The 21,249-nt window shown below is 37.7% G+C and overlaps 1 protein-coding gene across 15 annotated transcripts in view; it reads right to left on the bottom strand.

Annotated features, from left to right (window-relative positions):
* Window positions 1-21,249, bottom strand: part of Marchf7 (membrane associated ring-CH-type finger 7) — a 39,826-nt gene that overhangs the window by 15,119 nt on the left and 3,458 nt on the right. For 13 of the 15 annotated variants that reach the window (XR_005286178.2, XR_005286180.2, XR_005286179.2 and 10 more), the window contains exons 2-3: window positions 2,481-2,645; window positions 1,679-1,874 (exon numbers count right to left, since the gene is read on the bottom strand). Coding sequence is in view for 11 of the 15 variants with exons in the window: in XM_038336379.2 (XP_038192307.1) it covers window positions 1,679-1,874; window positions 2,481-2,633 (349 nt within the window). In the remaining 4 variants the exon portion in view is untranslated. Of the gene's footprint in view, window positions 1-1,678; window positions 1,875-2,480; window positions 2,646-2,946; window positions 3,021-21,249 lie in introns of all 15 variants that reach the window. The other 2 variants (XM_038336378.2, XM_038336380.2) reach the window with 1 other exon arrangement.

The raw sequence follows: 21,249 nt of genomic DNA on the forward strand, positions 1-21,249 counted from the left end.
AACACTAGGAGGCAGAAGCAGAAACAGGCAGCCAGGCTTCTGTGAGTTCAAGGCCAGCCTGATATATAGAGTGAATTCTAGGTCAGGGCTACATAAGAAGATTCAGTTTCAAAATAAATAAAAATTAAAACCAAGCTATTCTGATATGGTAATTATAGAATTAAATACAATTTTATCAGGAAAAAAAGATTTTCCCTATGCAGGGAATTGGACTTAAACATTTACATATTCTAAGCATATATTCTATCAACCTCAGAAATACTTTTACTGTCACATTTCAGTCTTTACAGTAAGAATTAATGTATGTTTTGCAATGATACTCCAAATTTTATTAGATATGATTTCATAACAAAGTAAACTAAAATTATTTCTCAAACCTATTTTGTTTCTTCCTTTCTTAGCTTTAATTATTCTTCTACATTGCAGGAAATTACCCAGTGAGTTTAATGTTATACCTTCACATAGGATAAGAGAACAAAATTGGTTCTGCAAAGTAATTTGTGTCTATAAAGGTCAGTCTGCTCTTACCCAGTTCACTACTTTAGTGCCCTTCCAAAGTGCAATGTCTTTCCTTTGGAGGTTCTAGCTATACAAACTGAAAGGAGTCACTCACACTTACTGTACAAGCATTTTATCTCTGTGCTATTATCTGTGCTATAACTGTGCTACCACAAGTTTTGTCTCCTTTTACAGCTGTAGGGGTTGTCTACCATTTTACTGGAGGAGTTTCAGAAGGAGGAAATCTGCTTTCCTACAAAGACTGTTTGAATAACACGAATACATAAACCTAATGATAAAATATAGGGAAGCACTGGGTGGTGGTGGCACCTTAAATTCCAGCACTCGAGAGGCAGAGGCAGACGGATCTCTGTGAGTTTGAGGCCAGCCTGGGCTACAGAGCAAGTTCCAAGACAGGCTCCAAAGCTACACAAGAGAAACCTTGTCTTGATAAACTAAAATTTAAAAAAAAAAAAAAAAAAAAAAAAAAAAACCAACAACAACCCCAATATATATGGAAGCTCAGGGCTTTATGGATAAATCATACAAATACCACGGTGGTTAGGTAATATGTTCAATGTCATTCTTGTATATTTATGTAGAGCTCTTGGTTTTCAACTTTTTTTTATTTAAGAGTTCTGATATTTTCTGAAAAGTATCATATACTATGTTCATCAGTTGAAGGACACATGATGAGAAAATATTCAATGTTTATCATATGTGGCTTATGCAGTATCCCTTTAAAAACCTCTCTCATAAAAACCAACAGAACACTCATGACTTTCACCAATTTGAACTACATACTAATACATAGTAATGTTAAGAGTCGAGTATGGTGGCACATGCCTTTACTCTGTAAATTCTGTGCTAGGCAAGGCTATACAATGAGACTCTGTGTCCAAAAAGCAAACAAACCAAAGACAAAACAGTTATTCTACCTAATTAATAACCTACTAACATTCTCTGTTTTGTAAAACAAAAAGGTAAAATGAATAGTCAACTCAGTTTCACCACCAATTTAAGGTAAAATTTTGGAAACTAACTGCATTTCCAAATCCATTATCACATGCAAACTATTTTATTAAAAATATTAAGATATTAAGAATCTCAGAGAGGGAAAAGACTATGATCCAAAACATTTAATAAAGTGGCTTTTAACAGAAACTGAGTAACTTCTTACCTGATACTGTATTTAAGCCACTTCCAGTATTTCTCCCAGCTGAGGTAGATGCACAGTTTGTACAAGAGAGTTTAGGTCTTTTGGAATCATGATCCCGTTGCGGGTTCTGTACTCTCGATCGTGCTCCCTGAGTTATCTCAGATTCACTATACCATGTGGACTGAAATGGTGATGCAGATGCAGATGCTGATGCAGACTGAAAATAATTAAGAAAAACTGCCTTTTAAATTACTCAGTTTCAAAGAAAATACTAATATTCAAAAAAATCAAGCTAAAATCAAGCTAATGGTTCTTGGTGATGTGGATTTAAAAGGCAGGTGGTTAGGAGGTAGTGAGACGGCTGTGCTGGGGACTGGCCAACCCATGGACTCTGGGATGCTAGGTACACCTACCAATGAGAGAAACCCTGAGACAGACTGATCAGCCAACCAACAACAAAAGCAAAAGTATTTACCGGCTGTATTGTTATTTTACTCACTGCTTTGTATATACATAGTTAAATTAATAAGTATTCTCACTGGAAGAAGTATTTATCCACAGATAAAGCCGTCTAGCAACACCCACCACTTCAGCTAAAATTTATTTTAATTAATATAAGTTTTCTAATTTTAGAAAGCATTTTATAAAGACTATACTCTTAGCCAAATTTCAGAAGCCCCCCCAAATCATCAGCTATTAATTTTATCTCTACTTTAATAATTTAAGGTTGTGAAGATGCTCGGGTACAGCTTTTTTTTAAAAAAAAATGTGCCCAAAGCCTTTTGAATTTGACTGTACATATATATTCAAGTTAAAATACTACCTGATATTCAGAATCCAGTCTAAAGGAAGAGTCTCTAGAGTGACAGGAATCATTTAAACTAGTTCCTCTGTTTCCAGACACCATCCTAGCACTTAAAGAGCCAGAGGGTTGAACAGAAATTCTTCTTGGAATCCTGGAAGGTTTAGACTCCATGCTCAAGATTTCCTGTGAAATGCAAATTTGTGTTAATTTTATTTGGGAAGACAAGCAAGCACTTACCTCCCACCCCTAACTACATACAGCAACAATTTACTCTAAAATATTCATTTAGTTTGAGACACAATTCAGGTGTCTTAACAGAAAAGGAGCCATTGAAGAACTGGCCCCGGCCAGCTCAAATCAGCAGGTAAAGGTGCTGTTAGCCTTGCAAGCCTGAGAGCAGAGTTCCATATCCAGAGGGAGGCAGAGAAGAATCCCCAATTCACCAAGAAGTTATCACATCAGCTAGCCTGGAGTAAACATTCACCTGGGAGACAGATGAAATTCTACCTCCACAGGAAGGGAGGAAAGAACTGACTCCAGCGAACTGTCCTCTGCCCTCTGCACATACAAAATAAATTTTAAAAATTAAAAAGCATCAAATAGTCAAATCAACTACTAGCAACAATAATAAACTATGAAACTCTCACCACCCTTCTCCTTGAAGGCAGAGGTTTGGTAACATCCAGTCAAGGTTTCCTAATGCCCATTTAAGAGATACGGAAAGATGTTCTACACAACACACAGATCTGTCTTGCAATGCCTCAACTTCTTCCTCACATACATTTATCCTGGACTCTTGTGCCATCCTTCGTAATGTACACACCTCTTACACTGCTTTCACATCCTTTAACAAATTTACTCTACAACCCGTTTATGTATCTGGGAAACCTGTATATTCCTTATCTAATTTCTGCCCATCATAGTAAATCTTTATTCTGTCCAATTCCACTTTTCATATAATCTTAAGACACCACAGCCTGTTATTCGCTTATCACTTTATTTCCCTTTCTCAACAATGAATTTCTTCAGGTCAAGATCATTTAAAGTACTTCTAAACCACAGCCTAGAATATAGAATAGATACTGTACCGGCAAGAATTTTCTAAGGATAGACCTTTGTGACCCTCCTCCTTTTGGCTATCAGATGGTTAAGACTGTAACAAACCTAACGAATTAGAATGTCTCCAGGCCTGGGTGTCCCCCTGAGAAGATTTCACACAGTCCGGACATGATGTGGGAGAGTCTTCTGTTTGTGTTGATTTCATTCCGTTAATAAAGAAACTGCCTTGGCCCATTTAATAGGCCAGACCTTAGGTGGGTAGAGTAGACAGAACAGGAAGAAGGAAGTGAGGTAGATGGCTCAGACAGTCGCCATGCTTCTCCTCTCTGAGATGGACGCAGGTTAAGATCTCTCCTGGTAAGCAACCACCTCTTGGTGCTACACAGATTACTAAATATGGGTTAAAGCAAGATGTGAGAATTAGGCAATAAGAGGCTGAAACTAATAGGCCAGGCAGTGTTTAAAGGAATATAGTTTCTGTGTAATTATTTCGGGTGTAAAGCTAGCCGGGCCGCTCCATCTACATCTACACGGACATGCTGATAAACTACCTGGCAGGAGAGACTGGAGCACAGACAATGTTTGGTCAGAGATGGTAAGGACAACACTTTCATCATGACTGTTTAGTTATGCAAACCTCTTGCCTTTTACTGAAATCTAAAGCTAGAAGCGGGAGAGATGGGATCAGCAGTTAAGAACACTTGCTGCTTGCACATGCAAAAGGCCAGAGATCCAAGCACCCACAAAAGAAAGCTTACAACCACCTTTAACTCCAGCTCTAGAGTATCTATCCTCCTCTTCTGGCCTCCATGGGCAAACGCATACACATATAAATAAGTAAAATAAAGAAATGAACCCAAACTTATGTTGGATGTTGAGAATGGAATGTGTGTGTATATGTATGTCTTCTTTGTTTCTATTATTTTCCTGTGTAATTTGTCTGTTAGGACAGGTGGCTGAGCCTAGCTTATTAGGGCTGCCAGACTCCGACTCAAACAATGTGAAAAACAGGTACTCAAAACATACAAGTTGAAAATCATAAAAGAATAAATATAAAACAGGATGTAACACACCCCCATGTCTGTACTCTAGCATTCCAGAGCCTGAGGCAGAACTTGAGAGGCTAGCCTGAACTACACAGGGAAAACATGTCTCCAAAATAAGTATTTTCCTTATATTTACCACTGATATGCTCTCTTAACTCTAACAGAGAAAAGTAATAGCTGGCATTTACCAAACACCATGTGAGGGTAAGGGACCACTGATTACTCATTAGTCATTGGCAAAGTGATCCTGTAAGTGCTCTACTAGTCCTCCTTTATAACTTACTTGGACTATCGGAAAGGAAAGAGCTATAAAATATATAAACCAGAGATGGAACTAATTATATGGTGATTTACCAGCTCAGCTGGTAAGGTACTTGTTGTGCAGCAAGCATAAAAACCGAAATTCACTCAACAGCACTCACAAAAACAGCAAGGCTTTGAGGAACACACCTGTAATCCCAGCCCTGGAAAGATTGACACAAAAAGCCTTAAAGTCTGCTGGCAGAGCCGGGCGACGGTGGCGCATGCCTTTAATCCCAGCACTCGGGAGGCAGAGGCAGGCGGATCTCTGTGAGTTCGAGACCAGCCTGGTCTACAAGAGCTAGTTCCAGGACAGACTCTAAAGCCACAGAGAAACCCTGTCTCGAAAACAAAAAAAAAAAAAAAAAAAAAAAAAAAAAAAAAAAAAAAAAAAAAAAAAAAAAAAAAAAAAAGTTTGCTGGCAGAAATTTCTAAATTCCAGGTTTAATCAAAGATTCAAAAAATAAGGTGAAGGGACTGGAGAGATGGCTCAGAGGTTAAGAGCATTGCCTGCTCTTCCAATGGTCCTGAGTTCAATTCCCAGCAACCACATGGTGGCTCACAACCATATGTAATGGGGTCTGGTGCCCTCTTCTGGCCCGCAGGCATACACACAGACAGAATATTGTATACAGAATAAATATTTTTTAAAAAAATAAGGTGGAGCATATGTGATAAAAACACCTGATGTTAAATTCAGGTCATGTAAAATGTGGAACCACGTGCTTTCCACTTTTGCAGATTCATAATTAAATTCCTAAATTTTCTTCACTGAGCACTTAACACACAATAGTCATCACTAGCTCTACAGCATCGCAACACAAAATAATTCTGTCTGGATCTAAGAGCACCCAAGACAACATTCTTCAATTTTTTTTTCTCTCTGCTCCTGTTTGCTCCTAATCCAAGAACTTACCATCCCAACCTATCGGAGAAAGTCATACCTGAAAGGTTGTTTCCAGAAATAGTGAGCAAAACCAAATACTAAATGTAAGTTACTTTGGTCAGCATAGAAACCTTGATCATTTACATCTTTACTTTTAAGCTTGGAATTTGTGCTGACCTATGTGAAGATTAGAATACGTGGCCCAAATTGTAGAAGCATCCATTTTTCAAACGAATGCTCAATTAAGGAACCCACCAGTCTGATATCAAGAGATCATCTTTTGAAAAAAAAAAAAAACATAAAATACTTTCAAAACAAAAGGCAAGATGGTCTTTGAAGACAGATGCCAAATACTAATAATGCTGGTTTGCTGCTAATAAAGTTTTCTTTCTCAGTCACTGCCTCTTGAGTCATTGTCTCCATCAGAAGGTAGCAGGATACAGATTCTTGTGTAGTTCTAGGTTCATTTGCTTAACATTTGTTAGATTCTCTCATGTTAGTTTCTCAGCATATCACTGCATAGGTGTACATACCTTACTTTCCCATTCTGTCAATGGAAATTAGATTGTCTCTTATTACCAACACCATATATATACAAACATACTGTCTTTCTAAGTCAAAAAACCCTGGGCTAGCATAGCAAGAAGGCTCAGAGCATAAAGCACTTGCTACCAAGGGGAGGACCAAGTTTAACTCCCCAGGACTCACACAGTGAAAGGAGAGAACTAACTCACATAAATTGTCCTCTCATCTTCACGTGTACACCTTAGCACACACAAACATACAATCACACAATTTAAGGGCTGGATATATAGCTTAATGGTTAAAAGCATATATTATACTTAAAGAGGCTATGGATTCAGTTCCCAGCCCCCACACCGAACAGTTCACAACTGCACATGAAGTCTTCCAGCTACAGGGTATGTCTCTGGCTCTCTCTCTCACTTGCACATACCAAGCCCCAACAATTCAAAGTAAAAATTGTTAAAAATAAAAATATTTTAAAAAGTTAAAAACTTAAAAAAATTCCCTTGGGGTAGGGATCTATAAATCCATAGACTACAAAGAGAATCAAGAGACACCAATATAATCTCCATAAGCTTGCATTATCAACTATTTTAAGATCAAAAGCTAATTTTTCCCTTCCTGCAAATTAGAATTCAGACAAATATAGTTACTTCACTATATAATTCATGTGCAGCTTAGATTAAGTATAAAACTGCTTTACCAAACCATTCAAAATTAAGTACGACAAAATGTACACTTTCAGTATAGTCATAATTATCAACTAACTTTTGTATGAACCACATCTTTCAACTTAAATATACAACAAAAGAATTTATTGAATTAATCTTCACCTTAAAGACATATCAGACAATGACATTAAAAGGATGAACAGAGAGCAGGACAGGCTATGCCCTGCCCAAGTTACTCCATTGTACAAAGCTGTAGTGTCCCTTTTGCTAGACTACTTTGAGCACAAATATTAAGGCAAAATGAGCAGGTAACCTGTCTGGACAGGCAGATAACTATACTGGATAGACAGAATTTATGGGAAGAACAACCCCAGTCATACTGCACAACTACAGGGTACAAACTAATAACTAAGTGCTTACAAAAAGGAAGGATACCTAAAACCATGGTATAGTGGCAACACCAACTTATGACCATTTGTGGTGCACATCATTGGGATTTGGGAGATTAGCAGTATTCTTCCATGCCCTAGGGTTTTTCTGTTTGGTTGGGTCTTTTTTTTTTTCTTCTGTTTTTCAAGACAGGGTTGCTCTGTGTAGCCCTGGCTATCCTGGAACTCACTCTGTAGACCAGGCTATCCTCTGCTTCCCAAGTGCTAGGATTAAAGGCATGCACCACCATGCTCTGTTCTTATGCCTGCCCACTTTAAAGCTAAACTAAGCCCAGTCATGGGATCCTTGCCTAGACTTCACACTAACCTGTTATTTAATTACTTGTGATTGACAATAGTATCAACCTACACCTTCACCATCATTACTGGCCACTTTAACCCTTTTTTGGTTTTTCTGTATTCATTGTGTATCATGGGATGCATGACCAGGTTTGTTAACAGATATTACTAATTAAGACTGGAATATAATAAAGTACTTGTGAAATCAATGGTAATCAGCAAAATAAAACCAATAAAGCCTAAGTAGCTTGTGAATTTGTTATTAAATAAATTTTGACACTGTGAAAGAATACAAACATATCAGTCTGTTTCTGGCTATGACACAGCAAATATTAGATAACTTATAAGTCTGTAGTAAATAAGAAAACAACATGTCAAGTGTCTTATTATGTAACTAAGAAATTTTCAGCAAATGAGAAATAAGACTGAAAGCAATACCGGATGTGGTTAAAGCAACCATATCAGGAACTACTGAGAACAGGCTACCTTCTATCTTCAGTCCTTTTGCTCACCTTTCAAAGCCTCATAAACATAACCGGAAACTTAAATCAAAAAAAAAAAAAAAAATTCACTGAGGGGGAACTGAAGTAGGACAGGTCCAGAAACTCAGCAAAGGATGATGTTATAATCTAGGGACCAGAAAGATATAAGAACTAGAAACAAAGTATTTAACCTTATCACCACAGAACAAAAATCTGTCACTAAAGCGAGAGTAAGTGAATCAAAGACTTAAACCATTAAAAAAAGGAAGAAAAAAAAAAGACATTAGAGCAAAATACAATTTCTATGAAAACAGTAATGACAATTCCTCAAAAATAAAAACAGAATTATCAGAGAACACAGTAATTCCACTTTTGGGCATCAACCAAACCAAGCCAACCCAATCTAACCAACTGAAAATAAGGGTCCTGAAATTATATGTACATCCCCAAAAGAGCAATATTATTCACAACAGAGCTCAGATGTTACCGATAAATGGGTAAATGGCTAAGTAAAATGTGGTACATACATATAACTCATATCAACCAACCTTAAAAGAGAGGGAGGGCCAAGCAAGATGACTTAGCAGGTAAAGGTTATCTGGTGCCTTGCTAGACAATCTGAGCTGGATCTCTGGAATCTACAAGGTTGAAAATCAACTGCTACAAACTCGTCTCTGACTTCCACGCATATGCTGTGGCACACACACACCCATGAACATACACATCACTCACCTACCAAAATAAGCTGGGTGTGGTGGTGTATACCTTTAATCCCATTACTCATGAGGCAGAGGCAAGCAGACCTGAGTTCAAAGCCAGCCTGGTTTACACAGTAAGTTCCAGGACAGTCAGAGATACACAGAAAGACCCTATTCTCAAAAATCCCAAAATAAAATAAAATATATGTAATATTTTAAAAAAGCTTTAAAGGGGGCATTCTGACCCATGATAGAATATTAATCAGTCTTGAAGAAATTATACTTAAACAAGTCAGTCACAAGACAACTATTATATGATTTCACCTATCTATTTAACATAGTCAAAATCTTAAGGACAAAAAAACAGAAGGGCAGTTACCAAGGGGAGTCAAGATTTACCACTTAAAGTGTGCATAGCTTTAATATTATGAAAAGAACTATGGAGATGGGTAGTAATAATGGTTATATGTCAAATAAATATATCTAATAAAATCAATTGTACACTTAAACACAATTAGGATGATAAATTCTACATAATGTCATTTTACTACAATCAAAAAAATTATGGAGAGAAAAAAAAAGATGACACATGGAGCTAAAAAGTTCCATTCAATTAAAAACGTTCATTTGGAGAGGGCTAGGAAGACAGATCAGTCAGCAAAGTACTGAAGTAAGTTACATGATTTAAATTCAATCCTTAGCTACACAAAAAGGCAATGGGGTGACATGTCCTTTTAATCCCAGCCATGAGGAGTTGGACTAAGTATGGTTAGCTAACCTAGCCTGCTTGCTAAGTTCCAAGTCCAGTGACAGACTTGACTGTCTCTGTCTCTGTCTCTGTCTCTCTCTCTGCTTCCTCCCCCACCATGAAAAAACAAACAGAAAATATAACTCTTGAGGAGAGATACCAGAGTTTTTGACCTTTGACCTCCAAGTGCACCTGCACACACACAAACACTTAATCCCTATATTTGGAGAAGTAGAATCTCACATTCTTGCCTAACTCCATTCCCTCAAAGACAGAATATTTAACCATTAGGGGTGGGTAGGGGATCTCACAGATATACTATCTATTCCCCACTATCATCATTATCATTTTTGTAATTTTCACAAATGGATCAGTATGAGGAATTTTTAAAAATCTTTATACTTGCTATTGAGACCCAAAGTCTCTTTTATAGTCCCATTTTCCAATGTTGTCAGGAGAATTATAATTTTCTATTTTTAAATCACTAAGAAACACAAGAGGTCAGGACAGGAAAAATGGCTTAGCAGTTAAGAGGGCAGAGATCTGGGTTCCATTCCCAGCACCTGCATGACAACTCACAACCACCTGCAGGCATATACATGGTGCACATATATACATGAAGGCAAAATAATCATACACATAAAACAAACCTAAAAAGTTTTAAAACAGAAACAAACAAAAATCAGAGGTAAGATTTCCAAATAATAACACTTGGCATATTCTCAAAAAATGTAACAGGATAACCATGTATAGCTCAAAGTAAGAGTGCTTCGTGGGGCTGAAGTGATGGCTCAGCCAAGACTAGGATCACAACCAAAAATATAGGAGTGCTTCACTGGCATGCACGAGGCCTTGTTTGATTCCTGGCGCAGGGAGAGGAAGGAAAAAAGGAGGGAGGGCAAACAGGAAAAAAAACAAAAACAAAACAAAAAAAAACCCCAGCCTAGCTCACCAGAACTATCCTACCCGCCCCCAAGATTGCTATTTATCAACTATCTAACTTGCTTTTTCCTAGTAACAAACATCAATCAAAACGAAACTAAATACTCAATGAATTGATATTATATAAAGGACGAATCAAATAATGACAATAAAGAGATGATACAAGAAAGAAATTGGGGAGAAAAAGTTTGATTATCATCCTCAAAGGTATCAAAATAAAGATGTTTGAGAATATGCAACCAGGATTGTAAGAGTTGTGGAGCTTCTAAATGAAATACACGTAAAAAATGAGAAACATTGGAATGGACTAAGCATAAAAACTGAAATAAACCAAGGAAACCTCAGAAAAGGAAAAAATAAATGTAACATGAAAAGAATTGTTCAAAAGGATTACCATTTGATTGTGGTCTAACAAGAAAAAAATTGCCAGGGATTACCTTTCTACAACTGAAACACACAACCTCCACAATGAAACGAAGAAAGCGAGATCCAGCATAGTAAACAACACCATTTTAACACTGCACTGCTGTGACCAAAAATCAAACAACAAAAAAACCACGAACCAGAAGCACCTAAAGAAAAGGAAGCCGCTCTTCTGACTTCCAGTTCAAGGCGTACAGCCCACCAGACTGAGAACAGCAGGGCAGCGGGACGTGAGGTTGACGAACCAAAGGGCTCACCCCAGTGACCCACTGCCTCCAGCAAGGCTCCACTTCCTAGAGGTTCCACAGCCTTTCAACACAGCTCTAGCTGGGACCAAATGTTCTAACACATGAGCCTCCAGAGGGCATTTCACATTCAAGCCACAACCATTTCAGTGTGAAATTTCAGAAACAGAAACAAAGTGAAGATTCTACAGTCTGCCACAGTAGAAAAGTGGCCCCACAAAGGGACAGTAACCAGAGAAATCTGGCAATAGTCAACTATTAAACAAAGCATGAAGTACTGAAAAGCATGTAGAGCCATGAATTCTAATCCATGACTGTGAGCTAAAGAACAAAACATTTGATTGGTTAAATCAAAGAACAAAAAGGACTGAGGGCATATCTCAGCACTCCCACAGAGAAAGCCCCACCACAGTATCTCAAGTGAAGACCATGTCCTACCAAAGTAAACATGCGAAGCATGAAACAACCACATAAAGAACCTAGGAAGCTGTGACAAAGGGGAGCATTCAAGAGAACAGCAACAGGAAAGCTTAGGGAACAACGGGTCACACTGGAGTAGGAAAAAGGAAGGAGAGGTTCTAAGAAATAAAGCACCATGTAGAAACTATATTTCATGGGCAGTGTGGAAGAAACGATGGGCGGGTACAATTGGAAAACCAAGTACCTACAACAAAAGATCTTTTTATTTTAATGAGAAAATTATTAGTATTAAAAAAAACCCTCATACTGATCAGGGAGCCATAAAATTAAATGACTACTGCAGAATATCAAACCTACTAAAAAAAATCTCAAGAAAACTCACTATGATATGAGCATTGTGACAAAATATTATACATTCCAGTACCATATTAGCAAGCAAAATATATTTGCATTACTGGGTCCAGGACAAAATGGCACTGCATATAGTCTAGGGATAAACTCAACTGCAACAAATATCTATCATTATAATAAATATCCAACAAAGCAGCACTAATTCCAGATCCTGCTTACCAACCCAAAATAAAATAAACCCAGGATAAACATGGTTTATTGATTTATTTCTGATATTCTAAGGACAAAAACTGAGGCCAGTTTGTTTTGACAAGAGAGCAACTATTGGGAAACTTAGTCTCACTGTCAGGTACACAGGAGGCACTCAGTGCCAACAGTTTTCAAGTTTACTGCCTTACCCTCCTTTTCTACCTTCAATAACCAGCTTAAAAGATCTTTTTTTCTTAAATTTTTATTTATTTGTTTGTTTGTTTTGAGGCAAGGTTTCTCTGTGTGTTTCCCTGGTTGACCTGGAACTTGCTCTATAGACCAGGCTGACCCCAAACACGGAGATCTGCCTGCCTCTATCTTTCAAGAGCTGGGATTAAAAACATGTGCCGCCTGGCCCAAAAGATCTTAAAAGTTATTTTTGTGGGACCAGTGGGACGGTTCAGTGGGCAAAGACACCTTATGCAAAACCTTACAACCTGAGTTTGATCCTTGGGACTCATATAATAGAGACCCGACTCTCTCAAGTTGCTCTGACCATATACATGCATACTCATACACACAAAATAAATTAATTTATAATATTTTTAAAAGGCAGCTGGGTAGTGGTGGTGCACGCCTTGAATCCCAGCACTCGAGAGGCAGAGGCAGGCAGATCTCTTGTGAATTCGAGGATATTCTGGTCTACACAGTGAGAAACCCTGTCTCAAAAAAAAAGTTAAAAAAAAATTTAAAGGCAATTGTGTTAATCTGGGAAAGAAGGTATTCTTCTATTTTGAATGACTGCTAATATTTAGTCAGAATAATATAAACAGGCTACTCAATTTTATTATGCCATAAAGAAGAGGAATTAAAGAGACAAAGATAATGATAACCAAAAAGAACTGCATGAAAAAACATCCTGAAGTAACAGTACACACAAATCTTTTAGAAATATGAAGGTAAACAAATCCTAGGACAAACAAAGAGCAAAAACCAAACCAACCAACCACCAGAATGGGGTAAAAACGGAATAAAATGACTAATTTCCTTTTAAGTAAGATGCACATACTTCAATTACCTAGAAAAGTCTAAATTTATAATCTGCAGGATCCTAGTTTAGGATTACCATGCCATGATAAATTCGTCTAGAGACAAGGGTCACTATGTAGCTCTGGCTCTCCTGGAACTCACTGTGTAGACCAGGCTAGCCTGGAACTTACAGAGATCTGCCTAATTCTACTTTATAAATGCTGGGATTAAAGGCTCATAGCAGCATACCTATTTCCCAGGATAATTAACAACAGTGCCTATGCTGTTTTAGAAATTGCAGATGTTAGATAATAGAGGGTACGGTGGCCTAACTCAGAAATCTCCCTACCACTTGCTTTTTCTCATCTATATAGCATATTTGTTAAGTCCGTACAAAACTGTTCATTAGAAAGAAGTGAAGTAATTTTGCACTGGAAATCCTAGCTCTTTCTTTTACAAAGCAACTTAGTAGGATGTCTGTTCAGTACAAACCTCTGGAGAGGAGGCAGAGAGGCAGAGTCCTTCGAGAGATAGAAATGTGATACTGTATGAAGCTATTTTTGGCAATGCTACTACATAAACTGATTGAATTTTGACAATGTAAGTGTTATATGAAAACTTACATAATTTGGTTGCATAAGTTGTAGGTCAGAAGTACAAAAAATAGCAAGAAATAAAATGTAGTCCTTGAAAATTGTCTACCAAACAAAGATCTAGAAGGAATTTATTAAAAGCTCATTCACTTAATAGATTTTTATGGAATGTTTACTATGTGCTGAACAATTAATTTTAAAGAAAGGAATGGTTAAGTTAAGCAGAAAACAATATTAAGAAGCTGTATCCTGGTGGAGAATAAACTATAAGAACTGCTAAACACCATAAGAGAAAAGGAAAGGCATAAGCAAGAATAAGAGGTAGAACACAGAGCACTGCATTTGTATACAGTTACTTGAGACTGAAATGCAACTTTCATTACACCGAACTGTACTTTGAGGCTTACAAGAAATTCCCAGTCATGGAAAATATGGAATTCTATGCTCCTGTCCCTCAAGAACAAGCAAGCACTCACTGGTACAAGGGACTGCATTTTCTGATCTCTACGAATTGTTCTGAATGCAGAAGGAACATAATGAGCCACAAAATCATTACAATCTTAATAGGGGTTTGAACTTGTCATTCTACTGAACTCTCAACTCCCAAGATGAAATCTCTGGATAAGGACTCTGTAATTATTACTATTTACTGAATCATTTGTATTTTTAATGTATCCTCCCTCACCATAAAGCATTTTTTCAGATTTTTAAAAATTTATTTTAGGTCAGGTGTGGTGGTAAACACCTTTAATTCCAGCATTCAGAAGGCAGAGATAGATCATCTCTGTGCGTTTGAGGCAGCCTGGTCTACACAGTAAGTTTCTAGATAGCCAGGGCTACACAGAGAAACCCTGCCTCAAAATCTAAAAATAAGTACATAAATAAAATTTTATTTATTCTAAGATTTAAAGCCATTTTAATAGAGACTGACAAATGCACCAAGAGTTATGTATGTGTACCAATTCCCATATTGGTGTACTCAGTAGCTACTAAGAAAGATGAACTTCCTCTTGCTGTGGATAATTTCATTCATCTGAGAATCCTAGGAAGCCCTTCAGAGTTTTCTCTACAATTAGTTCATGCCTTTGGTTGTCTGTTACACACTACCCAAAGTGTCTTGACAGACAGACAGACAGACAGACAGACAGGTGCGCGCGCGCACAGACACAACACTCAAACAGCATTAAATGTATTTACATCTATTCCACGGAAATAATCTTTAAGTTTTCTTTCATGTAAATTCCCTAAGAAATCTGTCATCACCAGTTGTTAAAAATCTGAAAATTAAGTCTCCATCTGATGTTAAGTGCCATCTACCAAGTTGCCTGTTAAATACAAGTCTCATTAATGAAACAGTATAGACCTACTGTAATCACTGGAAGTTTGTGATAGTTTTTTAACAGCATTAATCATGCAGGCAAAGCCTAAGTACACATAAGAAGAGAATCTTAGCCGGGCGGTGGTGGCGCACGCCTTTAATCCCAGCACTCGGGAGGCAGAGGCAGGTGGATCTCTGTGAGTTCGAGGCCAGCCTGGTCTACAAGAGCTAGTTCCAGGACAGGGTCTAAAAAAGCTGCAGAGAAACCCTGTCTCGAAAAACCAAAAAAAAAAAAAAAAAAAAAGAAAGAAAAAAGAAAAAAAAAAAAAGAAGAGAATCTTGAGAAGCCTAGCCAACTTCCAAACCCTTCAAAAGAACATGATGGAAATTGGTTGTTGTTAAGGAAAGGCTAAGAAACTGCATTTCCTGCAATGATTCTGTATTGATAGAGGGTTATGAAACCCACTCAGCTATCCCTTCTGCCAATTAAAGGCAGAGATCAGCTGGCACAAAGGACAGGGGCTTACATAAAATCTGACTGTACTCTAGACTCCAGAATGGGCAGAAGACAAGAAGGGGAGTAGAAACTGAGAAACTCTCACCTTTCAAGAGAATCAGGCAGAGAGAGTCTGCCTAAGACAGAGCACTAATAAGATTAAAAAAAAAAAAGCTTCCCTAAATTGGATTTTGCTCAGTTAGTAAAATGCAAAAGTAGTCTGCTGAGAAGTTACAAAAAGCCTGAGACCCCTTTATGGGATAAGGCCTTCAAAACCAACCAACCAAAACTGAGCTTGGACAAGATGGCTGGCATGCCTCCAAGTCTAGTATCTGAGCTTGACCCTTTGGACCACATGGTTCATGGAAGAGAACCAATTCCCACAATCTTCTACCTGACCTTCAGATGCAGTCTGTGGCTCACTTGCACCACACACACAAAATAAAATGCAAAACAAACAAACAAAAAATTTCTATGGTTGATGCAGTACTACTGAGAAGAAACCACACAGGCTTCTAGGTCTCTAAGCACAAAGCAGTGGCAATCTACTACTTTAGTGGTTTTAGGCAAACAAGCAGTATTACAGTTTAGACTCAACTACAAATTAAACCAATGCTACTCATTACACTTACACCCCGGCAGAAATAGAGCACACAAATACGAACTAGGATAATTAATATCACACCTACATAGAAGGACGAAAATAATGATTACAAAACCATAAAAATTTGGGCCAGTGATAAGACTGTTCAATCCCCAGAATTCACATGGTGAAAGGTAAGAAATGGTCCCCACAAGATGTTCTTTTACACAAACACAAAATAAAAGTCTCAAAAAAGAAAAAAAACATTAACCTCAAAATGTTATGGAAATACCAAACTGTCAAAAGTTCCAAAAAAGACTGAAGACAGCTTAACAGGTAGTATTTGAAATGACTCGTTGATAACTGAAAGTGAAAAAAAGTACACAAAGATATTAAAGCATTTTTTAAAAATAAAAGCCAGAAATACGAAGAGTGTGATTCAAAGCACAATGGATCCAGAAAGAGTTCTGAAAGTAATAAGTGCAAAAAGCAGACTATTCCAAACAGTGAAAGCGCTGGTATCCTCTGTTCAGGTGTATGTATGCAGGATCTCTCACTCCAAGGCTCTTCTAGAGTTTTCAGAGATAAAACAATTAGTATCCAACAGAATTTTTATCTCTGTTTACATTAATCCCTTCACTTACAACTTCTGTACTTTTTGTGCCACTAAAGGAACTTAAAAGTTAGTTTTCCTGCCTTTGTGGAAGACCAACCCCCAGTTTACAAGCCAATGCTATCAAGTTAAGCAGTTACTCAAGATTTTGAAACAACCTCAGTTAAAAACAAACAAAAATCCCCCAAAGAAAGCTAGGCAACCAGTTAAGATACAAGAAGATAATTGACTCCAAGATAATGTTGAGAACCCAAAGAAAAGAAATGAAATGGACAGAAGGCAGGCTTAACACATACTTCCAAAGAAGAAAACAAATGACCTAATAACTAGAGGGAGAAGGAAGCAATTACTCAGAATACTAATGGACTAAATGAATCTTAATGCTTTCCTTTTTGTTTTGTTTGAGATTGAGAGCAAGGAGCAATGAAGTACAAGGTTAGATAGTTCAAGGAATGGGGGCAGAGAAAGACAGTTGCTCGGTAGGTGAAAGCACATAATATTCTTGCAGCAGACCCAAATTTGCTTCCCAGCACCCATATTGGGTGTGAAGGAGCAGAACAAACTCCATTTTGAAAAAGAACTCCATTTGTGACAGGACCTAACTAGGGGAGTGAATGAAGCCCGGCAAAGTCATAAACACTTCCAAGAAACTATGTCAGCCCTGGTCAAAGTGACCCACTAGGGTGTCCAAACAACACCTGCTTGTTTCAAACATCTTTGTGGGTATCTGATGAACTGCTGTTTTGAAATTCTTGTTTGCTGACAGTCACTGTTTTAAAATTCCCCTATACCCCAACCAACAAATTCAGAAGTTGTATACTTTTACCCAATCACAAAATGCCAAGGCTTGTGGGATTTTCCCTTTAAAACTCCCTTAACCTGAAGCCTCGGGTGGTTCTCCCCCACCCACTGTGCCAGAGGGTTAGCTAACTTGTAATTAATAAACCCTAGTGTGTTTGCATCAGATACCAGCTCTGTGGTAGTCTTGTTTGGGGGGGGCCCTTGATACGAGCATTAACAGGTGGCTCACAACTGTCTATAACTCCAATTTCAGGGAAAAATACCCTTCTGGCTTACACAGGCAATTGACAAGGTACACAATTATAGACATGCCCAATACATTTAATAGGAAGAGAAAGCTGTTGTCAGCACCTATGAAATAGCTCTTTGTATTAAAAATACCTGCTGCCAAGCCTCATGAACTTGAGTTTGATCCCCAGAAATCACCTGGTGGAAGAGAAAACTAACTTTTAAATTATTAAGTTATTCTCTGGCTTCTACAAGTGCCCACATACAGTATACAAAATAAATAAAATACAATTTTTTAATTGAACAAACAACAGCTAGACGTCATGATGCGTCCCTTTAATCTCAGCACTCAGGAGGCAGAGGCAGATAGACCTAAGTTCAAAGCCAGCCTGGTTTACATAGTAAGTTCCAGAGAGAACCTGTCTCAAAACAAACAAAAATAAATAAGCAGTATGAAATGACTAAAAGGCCAGAGGCTGTTGTTAATGAAGCTCTGAAAGCATTGTAGGGCATTGTGGGCTGATTAGCAGATTTTTAATCATGCCCATTTTTACTCTTTTGACCAGCATTATCCCTTTGTTTTCTGTCTGTACTGTACCTTTTCCTTGGTCAGCCTTAGCACTATCCTTCCAACTTATCTATAACAGCAAAAACTGGAGTATAACTAAAGCTTTGAATGATAATGCATGTCTACAATTCCAGCACTCAGGTTGAGGCAGGAAGATTATGTGTTCCAGGCTAGCATGGGCAACATGGCAAGGCATTCTATCAAAAATCAAAAGAGAAGATGGGGAGATGGCTCAGCAGTTAACTTGCTGCTTGAAGACTGGAATCCAGAAACCCACATCAATGAAGGGCAGCTCACAAATGCCTTAACTCTAGCTCCAAGGAACACACTCCAACCCCTTCTGGCATCTGCAGATACATGCAGGCACACACAGACACACATACACATTTGTTTTATAAGTTAATGGAAAACACTTGAAGCAAGAAAGTTCTGTTACCTGATTATGAGGACAATTTTGTTTGACCCCTACCACAAGTTGCCTGTCAGTGTAAAACTTGGATTTTCACTTAACCAAATTTGAAAAGCTAACAATTTATAAAGCAGAGGAAGTAACCGTACAACCCAGAAGCAGTTGTTTTGTTTCTTCTTGTAGTATTGGAGACTAAACTTGGGGCCTCTCACATGCCAGGCAAGTGCTGTACCACTGAGATATAGCCTTAAACTATAATTTAAAAAATTATTTTACTTAAGCACAGGTGGCTCATGCCTTTAATCCCAGCACTCAGGAGACAGAGGCAGGCTGACTTCTGAGTTCAAGGTTAAACTGATCTACACAGTTAGCTCCATGACAGTCAGAGCTATATAGTTTTTTTTTTTTTTTTTTGCTATTTTTAGTTTTGAGACAGATCACACTAAATTGCCCAGAATGGCTTTGCAACTATGATCTCCTACCTCAGCCCCCATAGTGGAATTACAATCTGTGTCACACTAAACCTGACCAAGTTCTGATTCTGCTTTGTCTCCTATCATAACACTGCAGATGACTGTCCTATTAACTTAATAATGGTTTTCATTATTCAGGTTGTCAAGTCATACTGTAACATAGTAGATACAAACCACACTATGAGACTAACAAAAAAGATCCTGCCTATCCATATCAACCGATAGTTTCCCAAACTCAAGTCTTATCCTGTATCTTAATATATTTCTTAACACAAACGTATTTAACACACTTTCTAGTAACATTCACCAACCACTTTACAAAACAAAACACTGAAGTTTTGTAGGAAATAAACTGACTACTACCTAATTTTTCAGTACAAGCCAACTTCAATTTGTAAAAAAAAGATAAAATATAAGATGTAAGATGAAATCACTATAAATGGTATGATTATTTAATCTCTAATGCTTGGGGCTTTTTATCTACAAAATGGCGATACTACTTTCAAAGTATTGTGAGATTTGATGACACTGTACATATTGAACAAATGCTACCTATTATAAAACAAGACCACCAGAGTTAGAAATTTCACATAAATAGCTCAGAAAATCCAATGGCTTTTTTATTATCCGAAATTTGTCTTTATCATATAATAAAAATATTTTAAGACTCAGGTTTATACACAAGCCATTCTCTGCAAAGAACCTTCTATAAGCTTAGTTATTTTAACAGTATCTTTGAACTAAGAATAATTCACTTGGGACTGGAGATGACTCTGCAATGAAATTGCTTACTGCTCTTGACAGAGGACTGGGTTGGTTTCCAGCACCAACATGGCAGTTAACAATCTGCCCTCAGTTCCAGAGGATCTGATGCCCCCTTTGACCTCACTGGACTCCTATACACATTTGGTAGAAGTATATACACGCATACACATAAAATAAACAAACCTAAATACCTATCTCAGCCCAACTCCTGCTAGCTGTGAAGACTTCTAAATTGGGGGGGGGGGGGTTAGAGCTAGAGATATACAGCTCAGGTGGCAGAATACTTACTTGCCTAGCATGCAGAAATACATACAACTGGGTGGTTGAGGCTTTCTGCAATCCTAGTTTACAATATCAGCATCTAGTAGAGGCATGAGTAACAGAAAGTCAAGGTCATCCTCAAATATTTAAACCCAGTTTAGGCTAAAAACCCTACGTCAAAAAATAAGTTAGAGGTGGGGAAATTTCTCAGTGGGTAAAATATTTTCTGCTCAGAAAGAAGGTCTGCACTTAGATCTGTAGCGCCCACATATAAAGCAAAATATGGTGATGCACAGCTGTGCTGTGAAACAAAGACAGGAAGAGTCCAGGGGCTCACGGCTAACCAATCTATCCCATCATCAGTGAGCTCCAGTTCATTCAGAGACTGTAAAGACCTTATTTCAAAAAACAAGGTGGAAGGTGATAGAGGAAGACAGTAAGATACCAGATACTGATCTCTGGTTTCTACCCACAAACGGATGAGCTTAATACACAATGACACACACAAAACAGAAATAGCTCTTTATACCTTTACCATCTATACAGAAAGTGCTGCGATTCTAACTACTAAGATAAGGTCATAGTCACAAACAAAAGAGTTTAGATCATGGGGTGTGTAGGACTTAAGTTTTCTATTAAATTCTTAAACATACAAAAACTAGGAAAAATTAACTTCCACATACCAATCAACAATTTTAAACAAATTATCATTACGTGACCAAACTTATTTAGGTACCATTTCTTCTATTATTTTAAAGCAATTGCAATTTTGGCATTTTAAAGATTGTGTATTCTTAAAATGATTTAAATCTTCTGTGGATCATAAAATACAGCTACAGGGGGCTGGAGAAATGGCTCAGCGGTTAAGAGCACTGCCTGCTCTTCCAAAGGTCCCGAGTTCAATTCCCAGCAACCACATGGTGGCTCACAACCATCT

Source organism: Arvicola amphibius, chromosome 7 (assembly GCF_903992535.2).
Source record: "Arvicola amphibius chromosome 7, mArvAmp1.2, whole genome shotgun sequence".
Taxonomy (NCBI): Eukaryota; Metazoa; Chordata; class Mammalia; order Rodentia; family Cricetidae; genus Arvicola; species Arvicola amphibius.